This window comes from Paramacrobiotus metropolitanus, unplaced genomic scaffold (assembly GCF_019649055.1).
Source record: "Paramacrobiotus metropolitanus isolate TYO unplaced genomic scaffold, Prichtersi_v1.0 Parri_scaffold0000068, whole genome shotgun sequence".
Lineage (NCBI taxonomy): Eukaryota > Metazoa > Tardigrada > Eutardigrada > Parachela > Macrobiotidae > Paramacrobiotus > Paramacrobiotus metropolitanus.
Genome location: NW_026570288.1, coordinates 471,696 through 491,360, shown reverse-complemented (window position 1 = coordinate 491,360; position 19,665 = coordinate 471,696). Strand labels below are relative to the sequence as shown.

At 50.7% G+C, this 19,665-nt stretch overlaps 2 protein-coding genes across 2 annotated transcripts; one reads left to right on the top strand and one right to left on the bottom strand.

The window, feature by feature from the left end:
- Nucleotides 1-994: 994 nt before the first annotated feature.
- On the top strand, nt 995-5,212 carry LOC129594468 (platelet-derived growth factor receptor alpha-like). Its single transcript, XM_055491166.1, has 5 exons — nt 995-1,197; nt 1,491-1,864; nt 1,947-2,176; nt 2,942-3,077; nt 5,183-5,212. The coding sequence occupies exons 1-5, from the start codon at nt 1,122-1,124 to the stop codon at nt 5,210-5,212; spliced, it is 846 nt and encodes a 281-aa protein (XP_055347141.1). The 5' UTR covers nt 995-1,121.
- A 12,612-nt stretch (nt 5,213-17,824) lies between these two features.
- On the bottom strand, nt 17,825-19,147 carry LOC129594466 (cingulin-like protein 1). The gene has a single exon (XM_055491165.1). It carries the CDS (start codon nt 19,145-19,147, stop codon nt 17,825-17,827), a length of 1,323 nt encoding a protein of 440 aa, XP_055347140.1.
- Between the last annotated feature and the right edge of the window lie 518 nt (nt 19,148-19,665).

Genomic DNA, 19,665 nt, shown 5'->3' with positions numbered 1-19,665 from the left:
ATATACAGATTACCAACGGTGTTCTTCATGTGGCTGCACGAACTGAACCGCAGAACACGACTCACACAAACTATCATGTTGGTCATATTAGCTCGGGCCCGTATATGAATTTCGCCTATGGGGAAACCGAGATACGAGCCAAACTACTAGCGAACGAGAATATTTCGGCGGTTGCGATGCTTCGCTTAATTGATTCCCGATGTTCATTCATTGCACCATCATCAGCATGTCAAAACCAAGCCATCACCGTAGCAGACCTTCGAAGCATGGAACCATCTCGGGTCGACATTGGAGTAAATTATGGCGAGGGTAAAGAAAAAACTTGGATAAACATTTTAAACACCAGTGTGTGGGATGGGGAGTTCCATATCTTTACGATGGCCTGGAGAAGGGGTACGATTATTTGGTATATTGACGAAATTCAAATTCTACAACTGCTTAAGCCCAGCATGATCCCGTCTGCAAATATGCAGATTTTATTTGAAATGGTTATTTTCCCCCAATTACACCCGGTAAAAGCTCAAGCGGACCTTGCAATCGATTACCTCGTTGTTCGCCAACTGGACGACGTTTTTCCCGCGACAACAACGAGGTCTCATTCGGGCTTTGCTAGTGGTGTCGATTTCATCGATGCTGATTCGCAGTGGAAAATCTGGGCAGTAGCTGCAGTAATTATGGTAGCTGTATGTGCTGTTAGTGCTGTATGCTGCTACAAAATGATGCAACGCAAAGGATACGTAGGAGTGGCAAGAATGCAGCCTGCTCATGTACGCCAGTTTGATCGTGAGTATTTGAGGAGAGGGGACATCAACAGTCTGTATGCATCTTGGCAAATGCCATCTTGTGCTGCTAGACTGATCGTGCCGGCAAAGGACATAGAAATCGGTGAGAATTGCACTGTTTTTTAAAGACAAGAATGATTGATTTGTGAATGTAGGTCCTTCTATGTACAGTACAGTCATTTTCAAACTTCTTAATTTTATAGAGGAAAAGCTCGACGAAGGTGAATTTGGTGAAGTGTGGAAAGCTGTGGCGCACAAGCTATATCTGAATCCGGTACCTTGTTTAGTCGCCGTAAAATGTGTTAAAACCCAATTGACAAATACCAGCACAAGCTTTTGATGGAGGAGGTTACAATTCATGCTCAAGTGGGACGTCACCTGAATATTGTGAACCTTCTGGGAATGACGTTGTCAGGTATAACCGATGTAACAAATAGAAAAGGCCAGTTCTTTTCGCCAGGAAACAGCGGTTAATGCTAACAACAAAAAATCGTATAGTAAAGTCAATCAGAGATATCGCGGAGAGAGAGCGGAAATGTTCAATGCGCTCTTATTTCGATGTTTCTTAAAGCGTGTACTTGTTTGGCTTGAAATAAAAATCACAGATAACGAAGCAGCATGCCTGTCTGTCCGTGCACAAACGGTTATTACTTACTGCCACTGAAACGCTGCTAACACCACTTGACAATCTAATGTTTTTTTCGAAAGGTGATTTGCAAATATTACTGGAATATTCGCCATTCGGATCGTTGCTGAACTATCTTCGAGATAGTCGTGAGACGTTTGAAGACGAAGCACTCTTTACGGCAGCACAGTATTCCTGCACGCAAGAAACAACAGTAGAAGTACTGAAGGACGGCGCCGTTGTGAATTGCAACGTGAGGAAGTCTGAGAAATTGGAGGAACTTGCTAGCTTCTCTTACCAGATCGCTCGGGGAATGGAATACCTGACCCATCATGACATTATACACAGGGATTTAGCAACTCGAAATGTACTGGTGTATGAGAACAAGGTGGTAAAAATATGTGATTTTGGTCTATCCAAGCAGAGATCTGAATACTATCGCATGGTCGACTCAAAGGTAAAGTGTCGAGTAGAAGTTTAAGAAAATCGTAAACATGTCGAGCAGAAGCTTGAAAAAGCAGTATTTCCTATCTTTACAGAATATCCGTCTGCCCGTAAAATGGATGGCACCTGAAAGTTTGCAGGAGAAGTTATACTCAGAGAAATCTGATGTTTGGTCGTTTGGCATCGTGGTGTGGGAGATCTTCACATTCGGTGAAAGTCCATATAGTGCTGAAATGAAAGATGATTGCTGTCAGATCGACAGCTGGGTTGCAGTTCTTAAAGCTGGATTACGCTTGTCGAAACCTTCCGCATGTCCAGGAAATATGTGAGTATATGACCTTTTTCAGTAACCTACCTGATATTATGCGCGTAAACGGAGCTTAATTCTTCGTTTGCTTTAATGTTAACTAAAGGTTCACTATCAGGAGCCGTACACTATCTGGTACTCTATCATGAGGAACACTATCTGTCCCTTAAGGTACACTATCATGAGGCAATGTTGGGATTTCGAAGCCGCAGATCGGCCGAATTTTTCCGCGCTACGACGGGAAATTGAGCAGCTTTTGCAGGGAGATGAAGTAAACCATTACATGCAGCTCGACGAGCCATACGTCACGTTTAACTGTAATCGTGCCGTGAACACTGAAACCGAGGAATTTGTTTGCCACACCGAAGACGAAGAAAACAATTTGCGACCGTGATGCATTGTGCAAAAGAAACCATGTGTGGCTAGCACTTAACTTATTTTCTCCCATAATTTTTTTATTGCCGGGTATTTTAAATTTTTTTAAATTTTGGAAGAATTTTAACTATGCATTTGTACAGTTTTTTGTATTTCTTAGATTCAAACCAATCCGAAAAAATGTGAATTGGCCCTGAAAAGAATTGTTAATAGTTTCTTGTGACACAACTCTGTATGTGGTCTGCTTGTTCTCTTCGAATCAATAAAGTAAACGGTAAGGAAAAAGTGCAATCTGTGTTACATGTTCTTGCATCCCGACGGCATCGCTTACCGACGCTAAGACTTTTGTAACAAGTTGCCTACAACGACGACAGCCTTTAAGTAATAACTCTTTGTTTTTGCCAATAGATACCACCAAAGTGTCAATGCTTCGTTTGACTACAACTATGTCTTGGCGGTGATGTTGAGTGCGACAGACGTGATATCCTTCGTTGTGATGGCCAAAGGTGCTGATTCCTTAGACAGTACTTCGTTGGTGACCACGGCAAATAACACCAGCGCAGCAAAGGTCTATAAGTATTGCCGAAAAATAAAGTCGTCCTTTTAGATTTTATTATCATGTACAACTTCTGCAAATTGTTATACAGCTGTAAAACTTACAATGCAAGTTAGCGATCGAGTAAAATGCAGGATTCCAACCCCTTTGTATGACAGATGACGGTCAGTACTGACCTTCAGGAAACTCTTTAGCATAGAGCGCAAAGGTTTATGTATCTGTAATAATCATAATCCTAATTACCACTAAGCCAAAATATTATCAATGACGGAGAGATAAATGTGAATGTGCCTGTATAATGAGTACATATGACTAGAAACATTTAAGTCAACAAATTGGTCTTCAAGCTGCACTTACTGCCGGTTTAAGAATTTTCATGGACTCGATCAGTGCCAGACAATCATGAAGAACCACATTAACGTGTTTGCTCTGCCAAAAAAAAGCGTTATCATTATAGAATACTGTGTTCCCATACCCGGCATACCGTTTATCTAAATGTCGACAGGTATAACTGGACGATTTTTCTACTGACCAGTCTGGTTTCAGCGACTGAAAGCACTGCATTGAACTGATGTAAACAAATCCGTAATGTTAGCTGAAATCTTCTGCTTACAAAAGCGTCTCAAACCTCTTCATATGCAGGAACAAAAGGCCACATATAAACGGTGATGTACGCCGTATAAACCACAGCTCCAACGGAATTCAACACGACCGTGGAAAGTAGCTTGTCAGAGCGGTTGACGCTTGCCGCGATATAACCGCACACTGTTACCAGATCCAGTCCATAAATAAAAAACAGGGCGACACCAAATTTCCGGCACACTTTATCACAAAGACGGCAAAGGTCAAGGTAGCGCCATTTGATGGCTGTGATCCTGCTAGTGGCCACAGCAAACGCCATGCTAATATCCTGCTGGGTGGTCGCGAAAATTTTGGTGGTAGATGTCAGAGAGCGTAGGTTATCCACCTCCAGGATAACAGATTCCTTTAAGATGACACAGCAATCTCCCGACATTTTGGCGATCATTGCGACAGATACGAACAACAACTGACCCAGGAAAAATGGAAGCGAGACACAGAAACACCACCACGCGGTGAGCAGCCACCAGCGCATATGCACCGGTAACGGGCGTAGCGCTCCGTCGTCCATCCAGGAAGTTCCCGTGAGCTGCATGTGCTGTACGCAGCGGGATACTTCCCACCCAACTTGGAATATAATTGCAAAGATGATCATAACGTGATTGGTGTCCTTAAACGTTTGCCGCCTTGTATACAGTTTATCGTATTCGTTTTGGAAGCACTGGCTCAACAGATGGTTTGCCTCGATTAGGAGGTTTTTCCACGGCTCTTTTCTCGCGTATAAAACAGTGGCAACAACAGCGGCGCGAAACGATACGGCTGTCCAGGGTAAGCAGGCAGTAACCGTAGTAAGAGACCGATTATGCGGTAGGTCCATTATGTGTTGGACGGCGACGGACAGATTTAGGAATGCGAAGATCCAACTGGCTAGCAACCAAAAGAATGTGCAAAGATGCGACAGATCGTCGAAATTTGACACACATCGGCTGCATTCTGTGTCTGATTTACCATGGCTTCGGTAACAGAATCCGAAGATTTTGAACAAGATGATCTGCACTCGTAAATTACCGCTGAACAAACCCGTTGCGAATGTCATGGTTTTTTAATGGAAAGAGTCATGAATCACGGATTAGTGTCCGTTTGGTTTGGACTCTTTCGTCGGAAAGGAACTTCCCCGAATCCCCAAAGCGATTTAGAAGCCGTCTGCTTGGCAGAAGTTGTTCCTTTGCATTTTACCGATTGAACGACATAAACGAAATGACTTCCAAAGGTCACTGCGCAATACTCCAAATCGGTGCCATTTTCTTATCACGGTTATGTATACGGTTTGCGAAAGTTATTCGATTACTGCTCCGACTGCCATGGGATCACTTGGCTTATGTTGTGAAAACCGGGAGCATAACACCACAGGTCCACAACAGACGTATATATTATACAGAACTGTACTGTACCTGCACCGCAGACTGTAGCGCAATGTTGACTTATGAAATGGTTTGTCTGGTATTGCATTTCAGGACCTGTTTGTGGATACGTTGTATCAGTAAGTTCGGTCTGTTGATTTTGTTGCTCGATCCCGGACTTGCATTGTGGATCCTCTTTTGTAAAATCAACTGGGTGTTACTAAAACCTGGACACGGCAGGCAGGCAGGCAAGTGGCAGGCAAGTGGCAGGTAACCGACAGGCAGGTGGCAGGACACAAGCGGCGCTTGGCAGGACAGCGGACGGCATCGCCTTGGATACAGTCAATTTATCGTGTCAACCAGTGTACTGGCTGTAACAGACTATGGCGAGGAGCTCACGATGCTGTCTTTATTGACAAATAAAGGCTGACAAATACCGCGTAAAAGCGGGAAGAAAGAACCAAGGCACGTGTGGCCAAATCTAGCAAGTGTTTGCTAAAAGGGTTCTTGAGCGTCTGTCCAGACGTGAGAGAATGCTGGCGCCAAGCACGTGCGTTGATGCGGGCCATGCGATGAATCAGCTGTGTGATGCGCAGACTGGACTCTACCCAACGCGAGCGTATGAACGCTGAGTAGTACTGCGAGAGAGGAACGAGAGAGCAAGTACAGCTCAGTGTGGCGCATGCGGTATATCCACTTCAGTGGATGAGTGCAGTGCAGCGTCACCCGTGCGTACAAGAGAGAGGCAATATGGCATGTAAGTGAGTGCAAGTACGCTCTATGTTGAGCCGTACGCACCACGCACAGGCTCATCTGCCTGACATGCCTCTGGGCGGGAATCCGAGCTCCCGCGAAGGATGCTCCGACTCAGTACCGCACCAGTACTGCACAACTCTCCGGTTGGACCCAGTGTGGGGTCGCCGGTACGCGTCCTCTGGCAGCTGGGAGTCCGGTGTCTAGTTGACCGTCCCTTCATCCACTTCCAGACCCGTGAGAGGCAAGCAGCTCACGGCCGAGAAATCCGGAAGTTGCTCGTGCGTTTCGTTGGGCCGGTGATGCATCTGTTGGCTGGCTTCTTGCTTCTGTTGGCATCGGAGAACAATGAAAAATGTAATGAAAGTTATACAGCGCGAAAGAAAAATAAAATTTTATTCACAATTCAAGTGAGCAAAAGGGTTACAAAACAGATCTGTCAAAGAGATCGAACTAGAAAAATACAATTCCATTTGTTAGGAAAGAATTCTAAAAAAAATGCAAAAATCTGTCCGGGGGTCTTATTCCGACTAGGATGACGTCCACGGGGTGCTTGAGTTGCCACGGGGTCTCCTGTCCAATCTCATCCGGTGAGTTGGGTCCGGGGCGAGGTCGGGGTCGGATAAGCATGGTTAACACTTACTTCCGACTCGTATCCGTCCGTTGGGAAGAGAGAGGCACCGTTGCAGTTGCAAATGCCGAAGCATCCTCTCTGAATGGGGGTTGGACCGAGGTCGGTTGGCCAAGGTCGGACTACCGATGCGTCGATCGGCAGGTCGGGAATCCGGCTAAGTTCCGAGTTCCGAAGTTCAGGTCGGACAAAGCTATACCAAATTCATGCGACCTTTATGGTCGTCAAGTACAGCAGTTCCGTTCCAAAGTGGTCGGTACAACCGTTAAATCTGCTACCACGAGCCTGGTTATGAAGTCATCCGATGCGAACTGGCTCGAGGGTCCGGTCGGAAATCTTCAGTTCTTCTGGTGGAAGTGTCTGGTCGACTTCCATCCGATGCATGCTGTTGTCGTCCGACCTGTAGTCGGTCACAATGTTGTGCGACTTGAGGTCGGTTATTCTATCCGAACTGAGGTCGGATATAATGGTGTCCGAAGTGAGGTCGGATTTTCCGAGGTCGGCTAAGGTGTGTTTCTCACCGTCAGAAAGTTGAATTCTTCCGTTTGGAGATCGACGTCCGACCTCTGGTTGCTCCATCGACTTCTTGCCGTACATTTCCGACCTCGGTTCAGTCACGTGATTTATCCATCTTTGGTTCCTTTGGTGGAAGTGTCTAGTCGACTTCCCTCCAATACGTTCCGTTATTATCCGACCTGTAGTCGGTCACAATGTTGTGCGACTCAGGGTCGGTCATAATGGTATCCGAACCGAGGTCGGAATTCCGTACTCCGATGGTCGACCTAGGTTGGGCAAGTTGCTTCTGGTCGGATTCGTCCATCGCGAGGTAGTTATCCGTCCTCTCCGTAATGGTTGACTGAGTTAGTCGACCAATGTTGGTCGGCTAACGTATCCAATTTGAGATCGGTTATCCATGTGAATGTTCCGAAGTCGGCTATGTCCAACTTCCTGAGGTCGGATGAAATGTGTTTCCATCCGTCCCAAAGCTGAATTCTTCCGTTCAAATGTCGATTTCCAACTTCTGATTGCTGTTCCGACTTGTTGTCGCGTTTATCCGACCTCCGTTTGGTCACTTCCGACCTCCAACTTCGAGGTCGGTTATCGGTTCCGAAGATCGGTGAAACTGTTTTTAACCGTCCAAAAGTTGAAATCTTCTGCAGGAAGGTAGATATCCGACTTCCGATTGCTCTGCCGACCTTGTTGTGGCGCATTTCCGACCTCCGTTTGGTCTTGACGATGTCCGACTTCGAGGTCGGTTGTACGTTTTTCTTCATGGTCGACCAAGACGACTTATACCGTCACGCCCAATGTGGGGCTAGTCGGCACTCGTTGGTTCGACTTCATCCTGAGAGTTATCCGTCCAGCTTCAGTTGACTGGGTTAACCGACCAGTGTTGGTCAGTCAACGTATCCGACTTGAGGTCGGATATCCATGTGGATGTTCCCAGGTTGGCTATGTCCGATTTTAAAAGGTCGGATAAAGTGTGTTTCTCACCGTCTGGAAGTTAAATTCTTCCGTTAAGAGATCGATGTCCGACCTCTGGTTACTCCGACGACTTGTTGTCGTGGATTTCCGACCTCCGTTTGGTCACGTCCGACCTCCGACTCGAGGTCGGTCATTCCATCTGTCGATGGTCGACTAAGGTTAACCTGCAATAACATGCCCATGTAGGGCTAAACAAGTTCTTTCAGGTCGAATTCCTCCACCGCAGACAGTTATCCGTCTCCTTTCGTCATGTTGACTAAGTTAGCCGACTTCCGACTTGTGGTCGGTTATCCAAGGTCGGCTATAGTCGACTTCGGAAGGTCGGATGAACTGTGTGTTCATCCGTCCCAAAGCTGATTTTTCCGTTAAGAGGTCGGTTTCCGACTTCCAAATGCTTTTGCCGCCTTGTTGTCGCATTCTTCCGACCTCCGTTTGGTCGCTTCCGACCTCGATTTGAGGTCGGTTTAGGAAATCGGTATTCCAATGTCGGCTATGTCCGACTTCCCAAGGTCGGAGGAACTGTGTTTCCATCCGTCCAAAAGCTAGAATGTTGCGCTAGGAGGTCGACATCCGACTTCTGATTGGTTTTCCGACTTGTTGTCGTACGCTTCCGACCTCCGTTTGGTCGCCGGCCAACTTGTATAGTCGGCGCAACTGGCACAACTGCAAAGAGAACAAAAGAAAAAGGTGTCCATTCCGTTTCGAAGTCGTTTCTCGACTATGGTGTTTCTCAGCCAGGTCGGTTCTCGACCATGCCGTTTCTCGGCATAAGGTCCCCTTAGATGTTCGAAGAGGGGGATCGGGTTCCAATGTGGGAACTCGATCTTAACCCAATGGAACGTTAACCGGCGGTTCGCCGCCGAAGTAGTCTTCTTTGTTTTCATCGTCCGGGCGAGGTCGGTGATCAGGACATTGATGGACCTCTTTTGGCTTGTAGGTCACCGGCTGCTGTGACTTCTGTTGTGACTATAGTCTTGGGTGCCTTTGATTTAGTTATTTTGGTCGGTTTCTCCGAGTCTGCCCGTCCTTCTGAGATTCTCTCGAGGATTTCCTTGTGGGCTTCGTCTTCGGCGACATCAGTTTCCTCCAGCATCTGCTGGGCCGTCAACTTCGGTTTCTTACCCGTTCCATACTTCCGTTTAGGCTTGGTCGGTTCGACTGCCTGGTTGGCTACGGCGACTTCCGTAGTCGGTGCCGGTATATTGGTCGAGTCGACCTTCCGTTTCGTATACTTTCGCTTCGGCTTAGTCGGTTGGACTGCCGAGTCGGCTACTACGGCCTTTGTGGCCTGTGCCGGCGAGTCGGTTGTCTTAACCGTCCTCCTTTTCCGAGGTGGCTTAGTTGCCGCTGTCTTCGGTTCTTCCGTAGGTCGGGTCGGTGTTTTTGATTTATCCTCCGACTCCTTCGGTTTCTCCGTGGTTGGTTCGGCTATTTCCTTTGCTGATTCTTCCGGAGTTGGTTCCGGTTCAGCAGCTATAACATCCTGCTTCTGCAGTTCTTGCAGTGCCGGTGTTTCGAAGTCAGTCGGCGGTTTCTTCCGAGGTCGACCTCGTTTCTTCTTAACCGTCGATTCGGTTTTATCCGTATGATTGGTCGGATCCGAAGGCTTTTCGACGGTTTCCTCCGGTTTCTTCTTTGGTTTTTCAGCTGCCTCCCTCTTTGTGAGGTCGGCTACTGAACCGGATGATCGAGTTACCGGCCGACTTGTCACGGCTCGGTAATGTTTTACTCGATCGACGGCAACCGTATCTTCACGTCCGTCTTCGCATCGAAGGAGCAAGTTGTTTGGGCCAACGTAGTTGATGACCGTCCAAACTCCATCGTAGCGTTCCATTCTAGCTGGGTCTTTAGTTGGAATTTCCACCGATACCTTATCCCTCGGTTTGAAGGTCGGAGACGACTTTTTTTTGTTATAATATTCGGCGTTCCGCTCAAATGCGTCATCAATGTTGATGCGTGCGATTTCGTGCGACCGCTGAAGTCGTTGCTTTATCCGTCGGATGTAGTGTTTCTTGTCCGTAAAGGTTTCCGGTGTGTTTGTTCCGGCCACTATGTCCTGTGGCATGGGCATTTCTCGCCCGTACAGCATGTAGAACGGAGAGAACTTCGTCGAGGCATGGACTACTCGGTTCATCCCGCAGACGACGTAGGGTAAGGCTCTGTGCCAACGGTGTCCGTCTTTTACGTCGCAGAACTTACGTATACCGTCCCATATCGTCTGCATTTGCCGTTCGACTTGTCCTTGTCCTTCCGGATGGTAGGCAGTTCCTAGTGTATGTTGGATGCCGAAGATCCGTGCGACCTTGGCGAACGTTTTCGCCGTAAAGTGAGTCCCTCTGTCCGAGTGTATGAAGGTCGGCATTCCGTACTTCAGTAGTACGTCTTCCACAAAGAATTTTTCGAAGTCCCTCGCTGTGTTGGTCTTCGTTGCCCGGGCGATGGTGAACTTCGTCAGTTGGTCTGTTACCACTGCGATGTATTGGTATCCCTTCGTCTCCGTCCGAGGAAGAGGACCTTTAAAGTCCGCGTAGATGCGATACCAAGCTTCACCGATCTCCGTCTTTTGGAGTTTTCCCGGTGGTGGACGTCGGAATTTGTTCGACATGATGCACTGTCGGCATTTCTCAATGTACTCGATGATGTCCGTAGAAATGCTTTTCCAGAAGTATCGTAACTTCGCTGCTTCGATCGTCTTCTCCCGTCCGAAGTGGTTTCCGGTTTTTCCGTCATGGAGTGATCGAATGATTTGATTGCGCATGAAGAGCGGTACGACGAAGCATCGTTCCAACTTTGTGTTGATTGTCTTCAGTCGGTACAGAACTCCCTGAGCCATCTGGTAGTGTTCCAGATGTTTCGACTTGTGATCAAGTTTCTCAGGTTTCTCCAGCTCATCAATAATTTTCCGTAGTTGCGGGTCTCGCAGCTGCGCTTTCCGAAGTTTTTCGTTCGGGTGGGCCGGTGGTGGGAGCGTCTCTTCGGCTTCCAATTCGTCCGACTCCTCCTCCGCGTTGAGGATCCGAACCGTCGGTTCCGGTGTCTCCGGTGCTGGGATGTTGATGACATGTACCTGTGCGGTACTTAAGTCATGCCAATCTGTTATGACATTACATCCCGGAAGAGGCGGTGGAGGTAGAAACCTTTGTGGTTTCTCCTCGTCTTTCCGTTTCTTCTTCCATGCTTTGTACTTCAGACGTCTGATGGTCCGAATGGTGCAAGTCTTGATTTCGTCCTTGAAGTCCTCGAAGTTGGGGACTTGATCCAACTCTTCGTGTGGATCTTTGTCGTCACTGCGTTCCAGTGGCCACCTCGACAGGGCATCTGCATTGTCGCAGAATACTCCTGGCTTGTACTGGATGGTTATGTCCCTTCCTTGTAAAGCCAGTGCCCATCGCGTTAGTCGAGGGTTGATGCCAGGTCGGTTTGACTCGCATCGGAGCAGGTTCTGCAGTGCTCGGTGATCCGTTCTCACGGTGAATGGTCCATGGTCGATGAAGTGCTTGAATTTCTGCACAGCCCATACCACGGCTAAACATTCCCATTCTGTGACTCCGTAGTTGAGTTCCGGTCCTCGTAAGACACTTCTGGCGTAGGCGATTGGGTGTCCGTCCTGTGAGATCACCGCGCCAAGTCCGGCTCCACTTGCGTCACATTCGATGACGGTCTCCTTAGTCGGGTCGAACTTCGCCAGTACAGGTGCTTCTGTTAGCGCCTTCTTGATGTCGTTGAACTCGGCCGTGTGGGCGTCCGTCCAATCGAGCTTGATATTTTTATGCTTCCGGAGGAGCTCGTACATTTGTGATGTCTTCTGAGCGTATCCTCGGATGAATTTCCGGTAATAGTTGGCCAGTCCGAGGAACGACCTGAGTTGGCGTTCCGTTCTCGGGCAGCTTTGTTCTGCTATACAGGCCACTTTTTCATCATCGCTCTGGACTCCCTCCTTGCTAAGGACGTGTCCTAGGAACAGCAGTCTGTCCGTTCCGACCTCACATTTGGAGGGTTTGACCGTAAATCCGGCATCCCTTAGGCATTCGAGGGTCGCTCGGAAGGCCTCGACAAAGTCGTCGAAGGTTTTGCCGAAGAAGATGACGTCGTCAATGTAGGCGAACACACCTTTCTTCCTGGCTGATGCCGTTATCTTATCCATATGCATCTGGAAGGTAGCTGGTCCGTTGCAGACTCCAAATGGCATACGGTTAAATCTCCACATCCCCTCCGGTGTTACGAAGGTGGTGTAGTCCTTGGAACTTTCATCCATGGGAATTTGCCAAAAACCAGACTGACAATCTACTTTACCGTAGTACTCCATTCCGGTGCACCGGTCCAGTAGTTCGTCTGGGTTCGGTAGTGGGTAGTTATTCTTCTTCGTCACCGAGTTCAACTTGATATAGTTGATGCAGAAACGAGTTCCTACCGTGCCGTCTCCGTTCCGTTTCGCGGCTAAGACGACGGGGAAACTCCATGCAGCCGATGACGGTTCGATGACTCCTTGGTCGAGCATCTCCTGCACGTGTTTCTGGATGAATTCCCGTCCTTTCCAGCTTGTCCTGGTGGGGTTCATCTTTATCGGCTGTGCGCCTTGGACATCAATGGTATGTGTTACCCCTTTGACGTCTCCATAAGGTTTCTTCGAGGTCGGAAAGACGGTCCGGTAATCCCATGCTACTACCTTCAGTATGGCAAGTTGCTCGTCGGTCAAGTTCTTACCGAAGTTCATGGAGTCGATGATTCTTCGTCGTTCCTCCTGGGATTCCGCATCTTCTCCTTCCACGTGAGTTGTGTTAACTCGAGCTTCTTCAATCTTCTGATCGTCCGTCATCATGTTGAACGGTTCGACTCTTCCCATCGGTGCACCCTTGCGTAGGATGACCGAGTGGTTGGTGCGATTCGTTCATTGTTGAAGACCACTTGTCGGTTCAATGGCCTGAAATCTCCTCCGTCCAGTTTGAGATGGTAAACTTCTGGGCTTTTGTTGTCCAGGTTAAGCTCTTCCATCGTTGCTTTTACAGTTCGGACTTTCCGTGAGTCCTGCTGTCCCAACTTCTGTTGATCGGTTAAGTTAGCCGACGTCGGTTGCATTGTTGACAACTGCTGGACGACGACTGTTGGAGGTCGGAGGTCGGTTTCTTCCGGTTGTCCTCCTGCCCATTCGAATAAGGCTACCAGTTGATCCTGTTCGGCTTGCGTTTCCGGGTCAACTGGTTCGGGTTGCTCGGTCGACTGTGTATCGACTATGAGTTCCGTATGGACGATCGACCGTAGAGCAGTTGTTAGCCTTACGTCGAAGGTCGGTTCTTCGTCCTCCGACGACGATTCGTCCGTATCGTCGTGTCGGGGTTTATCCGTCCTGCAATGACGGACTGACGGGTCGAATTCTTCGTCGTCATCGTCCTCTTGGGATTCTTCCGAAGGTCGGTTATCGGAGTCCGTGTCTGCCGAATCGCTCGTGCTTGGTACATCTGAGCCGTCCGACTCGCAGGGTTCAAATTCAATGGCCGATCCCTCTTCGTCGAGTTCGACCTGCGGCATGTTACCGTATCCGGCCTGTGTGGGCGGTTCGGATTGGTCAACCATATCCGTCGGTTGGGTTAGTCGACTCGTTGCATCCTGATTCTCAAGGTCGGTTGGCCGTGAGTCTGTGTGGCTCGGCCATCGGATGACTGTCTGTTGAGTCTTCCGAGAACGGTCTACCTTCCGGTCCGGTTGCGGAGGTGCCGGTGACGACGGTCTGCCGTCCGACCAAGTCAGGTCGTGATGAGCCTTTATGGCTCGTACCACTCCGTTAATATTGTCTTGACAGATGATACACCGATAGGGTTTATCGGTTTCTTCCAAGAGGACGTTTTCATCAGGTTTGGGTAAGCTACTGATGAATTTTACTTGATTTGGGGAGTGTTCCATGGTTGGTGGTAACGGATCGGGGATTCGCCGAGTTATGGTGATGTCCTCGCCGTATCTTTGCCAGAACGCTGTTGTTCCGGTTACTCCGTACTGCCGTAAGCGTTGCAAGTAGGAGAAGAGTTGGCTGCCTAGTTCATGGCAGCACGTCTCCAGTGGGCGCGGTATGGGGAGTCCGTACTCCATATACTGTCGATGGATCGGAACTCGTTCATCTTCCCATTCCCACGCTTCGTCGTCTATGTCGTTTGCAAGGGCGATTACAGGCTCGCATCTTTGTTGTGCTTCCTGTATCTGGTCAGGAGTTACCGCTCCGTTCTGTTGCATAGTGGCCACCATCTCCGACGTCCGTTGGTCGAGGAAATGCCGTACTCCCGAGAACCAAGTTCGGTACTTTTGTCGTACTCGTTCTAGGTTCTGGGCATCCGCTTCAGCGGATGCCTCTGGTATCGGGATAGACTTCAGTACGGTCTTCGCCGATCGTAGTTGTCCGGTGCTTTTTCGTCCTTCATACGCTTCGATGGCGTTGTGCAGCTTAAGTTCCTCAATCAGAGTCCGGTTTGTGTCCCGGCAGTCACGGCAAATGTTTCGCGAAGATTCCGTCAGCTGGCCAAGCTGGTTTACCCTCGCTCCACTTATTACCATGTCCGATGCCTCTGGTATCGGGATAGACTGCACTACCGTCGTTCCTTCCGGTGGTTCCGGGTTAGGGATCGGTGTTAAGATGAAGGTGAACTTCGAATGCAAGTAGTCGCATCCGAGTAGCACTGGAATGTCCGCTTCGGTCGGCTGGACGTGGAAAGTATGGTGACTCGTAAAGCCCTGCATTGTCACAGGTGCCGTACAGCAGTGAGTGACCATAAAGGCGACTTGTCCGCCTAAACCGAGTATTTTGGTGTAATGTCCGAGGGGTTGCATCGTTAAACCGTTCCTCTCGCAAAATCGTTGTTCGATGAGCGAAGTCTCCGCTCCGGTATCCAACATCGCCAATGTGGGCGTGGATCCGACTTAAATTTCGTGTGTCCAAGCTCTAACCGTCTTCGGCTTCTTATGAGTTCCCTTCTCGAAGGTGACTTCCCGTACCGTTGGTTTAATCGGGATCAGTGACACCGGTCCGTGGTCGGTTAGCTGTTGAATTGAGCCTTGTGTAGGTTCAACTCCGACTTCAACCACGTCTTGTACCTCAGGTCGGTTCATGACTCCGTCCGTCGGTGCATTGGTAGTTTCGAACCGTCGTGTCTGTCCGGCTGCTGTTCTAGCTGGTTGCTTGTGTCGTTGTTGGAAGAGGTCCGCCACTCCCGGCCGAGAGTAAACGGGTACCTGTGCCTCCAGTGGGACTGTCTCCCATTCCTCGATTCCTCCCGGTTTTTCGGTGAGGTCGATGGCTGTCGTCGTTGCAGCGTATCTATCCGTTGTACGGGCGGATGATACATTGGGGTAGTTTCTGTTGCCCCTGTGCGTGGATCGGCGTCCCGGTCCTCCACGTCTTGTGCCTCGTTTGGACTGCTCGGTTGAGTTTATTCTCACCGGCAATCCGGTCCAACTTCCGTGGCCGGGCCGTACTGCGTCACTTTGTGTGGCAGACGGCACAGTCGCATTGTTCGCGCTGCGTAAGTCGGGCAATTCCTGCGTTCCGACCTCCGACGTTCCAACGCCAAGTCGAGGCGCTGGGTCGGCCGTTCCGGGCAATACTTGCGTTCCGACCTTCGACGTTCCAACGCCAAGTTGATGCGCTGGGTCGGTTGGGGCGGGCATTTCTTGCGTTCCGGTCCGGATCTCAATTTCACCATTGTTGATGAAAATGCCGAGTTCGGCTGCTATAGTTCGAGCAGCCGTCGCCTCCTGTGTGGGGGCCGACAGCGCCATGAGGAATTCTTCCTCCGTGCACCTGTTCCATTCCAGTCTTAATGCGTTTAGGACTGTTACTATCCGTTTTTGTAACGGAGTAAAGTTCGGTTCGTTCCGGGAAGTAAGCGGCTGGTTAGTGGGGTTATCCTTGTCCGGTGGTTCGGTGGGATGTTGGAGGTCGAATGAGTCACCGGAGCTCATCGACCTTAGGCGTTTCCCGGGGAGTTGCCCCGAGCCGGCCCATTGTTGGGCGGCGTCGAGTCCAAGGACTGGCGGGGCGGCAATGGTTCTCTGTATGCCGGGGACCCTTGTTGGTTCCCGCCGCTATTCCTGCGGTTTCCGCCATTTCCTCTGCCAGGCGACCGGTTTCCGTTACCGGGGCCGCTCGAGCCACCAGCCTGTTGCTGGCGAGGCCGCGGTAGTGGCACAATATCCCGCCAGTATGGGTTGTCCGAGCCAACCGGGCCATCTGTCGTGTATCGGCGGTACCAATCGTTGTACCACCGAAGATTCGGGTTGTCAGCCGGTCGGTTGCCGGCATATCCGCAGCGCGCTCCGTCGTGGTTGTTAAACATGCAATATCTGCATGAAAACGTTCGTTCCCTGGTCCACTTGAAAAACGCTGCTTCCATTTTGTCTACGTAAGTTGTAGACTGCCGAGCACCGCCGCGGTTGGAGAAGGTTCCATAGCCGCCTCTCTGGCCGGCTCCGCGTCCGTAACCTCCGTCGCTATATCCCTGTGTGGGATCCTGGCAGTATGAAGAGTATTCCGGCGGCCCATGCGGCTGATATACGGTCTGTTGCGGTGTCATTGATGGTGGGGTTTGAGTCGGTACGAGCGTTGTGGCCCGGACTCTAATGTAGTCACTGTCCCGTGAACCCCTTGCCACTTCGTACATTTCCTTGCCGTTGACAAACTGCCTTATAAAGTCGCGAAGTTCGATCGGTGTCTTCGGCATCCTAATTTCCAGGGCTTCCCGTAGTCTGGGTTCGAGGATGTTCTCCTTGAGGTAGTAAAGTACCATCTCATCCGTGATGTTGCGGACCTGGGACTTGATGTACATCATAGCGTCGTAGTACTGTTCCGGCGTCTCTTGTCCGAAACGGTACGTGCGTTTAGCCATCGTCGTCATGGCGTTGATTTCCCTGTTCTTATCCGCAAATCGTTCCTCGAATTTCGTCAGCCACAGGTTGACTGGCCATCCACCGAGCGGTTCCTCGGCGGCTGTAAGTGTGTGCCATTCCTCCGCTTGGCCCTTGAGTTCGGCTGCCAGGTCGGCCATGAAGGTCTGATCGGTCTCGTACCACTGTTGGGCTTGCCGGTGCAGGCTGCGAATCTGTTTAAGCCACCGGTGTAGTTTGGTGTGGTCACCATCGAACGACGGCATTGGTTGCCTACGTCCGTGAGCCATTGCTCGTACCATGGCCACATGTGCGGGGTCCTGTTCCAGAGGAATCGGCTGTGCTATTGGTGCAGCTTGTTGTGCGACCGGGGCAGGTAAGGGTTCGGCATGTGGCATCCGACCTTGTTGGTCTTGATGTGCCGCTTGATGATAGGCCGGTTCATGTTGGCCGTCATATCCATACTGTTGCGGATGCGGTGCGTGACGAGGCTGCTCTGGCCGACCTCCATACTGGTTCTGTTGTGGGGGCGGCGTCCGAGCCTGTGATGTCGGCTGTCGTGGCCTCGGTTGTTCCGAGTAGCCTTCATACGCCTCCGGTCGCACTTGTGGTGCCGGAATCGTCCGTAAGGGTGGTGGGTAGAATCCCCTGGGCTGTTCGTTAACCCTGCCGTATAAGTTGGGTTGTGTTCCTCTCGACGGCAATCGACTTTCCGTTGGTCGATATGGCGGTGCCCGGCTTTGTTCCGGGTAGCCAGTTGGATGGCGGGTCGACTCCTGTTGGTCGTAGTATCCGCTCTGGTCGGCCATGTTGTGTGACCGAGTCCTTGATCGCTCGTAGTCGAACCCTCGTTGGTTCGGGCGATCCATATTTCCCATTTCCGGGTGAAAGTTCGTTCGTTCTCCCAATAACCGTCGTTGTGGGCGGTTAAAGGGAAATCCCCTCGGCGCTTCCGCTCCGTCGCTGTTGTCAGGGTGGGACGCGGTGGGGATCGGCGCGTGCATTGTTGTACGCGTCGAAAACTAGGTGCTCGTATTCGCACCAGCCGTTGCTGTCGTCGTAGTCGGCACGTTCGAGGTCGGGACGTACGACGTCGTTGTTGACGTGTTACGCTCCGGCTCGGGCTGACTAGGTACCGGATTCGGTTGTGAGTGCGCTCCGGTGGACGGGTCGGTTGTGACGACTCCGACGAAGTAGGATGTGTTTGTCTCCTTCTTCCACAGTTCTTGGGCCGGATTATTGCCCCACAGGATGTCGCGCATTGTTTGCGACTGGTGGTAGTCCTGTGCCATGGACGTCCTGTAGGATGGGGGGTCGGCCCTGGTTTGTTCCAGGTCCTTCTTTTCCTCCCGAAGGCACCGGATCTCGGTGTCCAACTCGTCCATTTGCCGCATCATCTCTGTGATGTTGCTGGCTGCTTCTGTGCCGTAGTCGAACAGTTCGTTCTCACGGGCTTCAAGGTACGCGATGCGGTTCCGTTGCGCTTCGTTCACCTTGTGAGCTTCGGCCATGCTGTATTCCAGCTGAGCTCTGAGTTTCTCCTCTTGTTTGAGGTACTCGTTCAAGCCGTATACCTGGTCGGTTAACTGTGTGTTAGCTTCCTCCAGGTCGGCAATGAGGGTTCCTCGTTCCGATGGTCGGCCATGGTGAGCTGGACTTTGTTGTCTGCTCCTGGCCGTCAGAATTTCCAACTCCTTTTGGAGTCGGTCGGTCAGTTGTCGGAGCTGGTCGACCTCGTTGTCGGCCCGCTGCAGTTCGACGATATACCGATCCACTTCGTTGCGGTATACTTCGGCTTCTTCGTTAGCCCGATTCAACATTTCGTCGAAGTGTCCCGCGGCTTGTTCCGAGGCGACCAAGGCTGACTGTGTGTCGGCCAGTTCTTTCTCTGCAGCTTCGAGTTGTCTGCCAAGTTGGAGGACGGCCTGTGTTGACCGGTCCAACTTGTCGTTAAGGTTGGCGACTTCGTTGGCGTCGTACCGACAAGGTCCTTCGAATCGTTTCAGGAGGGCCTTCAGCCGGTCCATTTCCCGTTGCTGGTCGGCAATGACCTTGTTGAGGCCTTCGTTCTCGGTTTCCCACCTCTTCCGTTCGAGGCGGTGAGTTTCTGCCGACCGTGCGGATGAGCCTTCTGCTGAGTTTACGAGTTTGTCGGCCAGCACGATCTGTGTGATCTGCTGGTGACATCGTTGTCGAAGTACGTTGATGTCATCGATCTTCTCCGGCGGTGTTGCCGAAGTCCACTTCCGTGCTGTGTATTCCAGCAAGCCGGCGTCGTATCTGTCCTCGTTGGACTTGGCTGGCGTCTGGAGAGACTCATCCAAGCTGTTGGGTAATGATACCATAGTGTCGAAGACGTCGTCAGTTGGCAGTGATGTTTCGCTGTCCGAGTCTCCGACGGCAAACCTAGGGAATGCTGTTCGGTTGACAGGTCGGCTTGTTGTCGACTTCCCCTTTGTTTGGGTCTCTGTTGTTCGGGTCGACTTATCCATTGTTGGTAGAGGTCGACTCGATGGTGAAATAACCCGTTCGTTGGGTACCGGTATGTTGGTCGGTGATCCAGCTAAATGAGGGCCGCTTCGTGGCGGCACTTCGGATTCTTCCGTTCTGACCGTAGGTTTGGTCGGCTGGACTCCGATGTCCGACCTGTTGTCGGTTGGTTGTTGTTCTGGGTTGGTCGGCTTTGGATGTCCGACCTCCTTCTGTCCGACCTGCGTGGTCGGATACTGTTGTCCGACCTCCGTGGTCGGTCGCTGTTGACCGACCTTCGAGGTTGGTGATGTCCTTCCGACCTGTGTGGTCGGTTGGACTTTGCCGACTTCTGTTGTCAGCTGTTCGACTTCGGAAGTCGGCTTATGTTGGC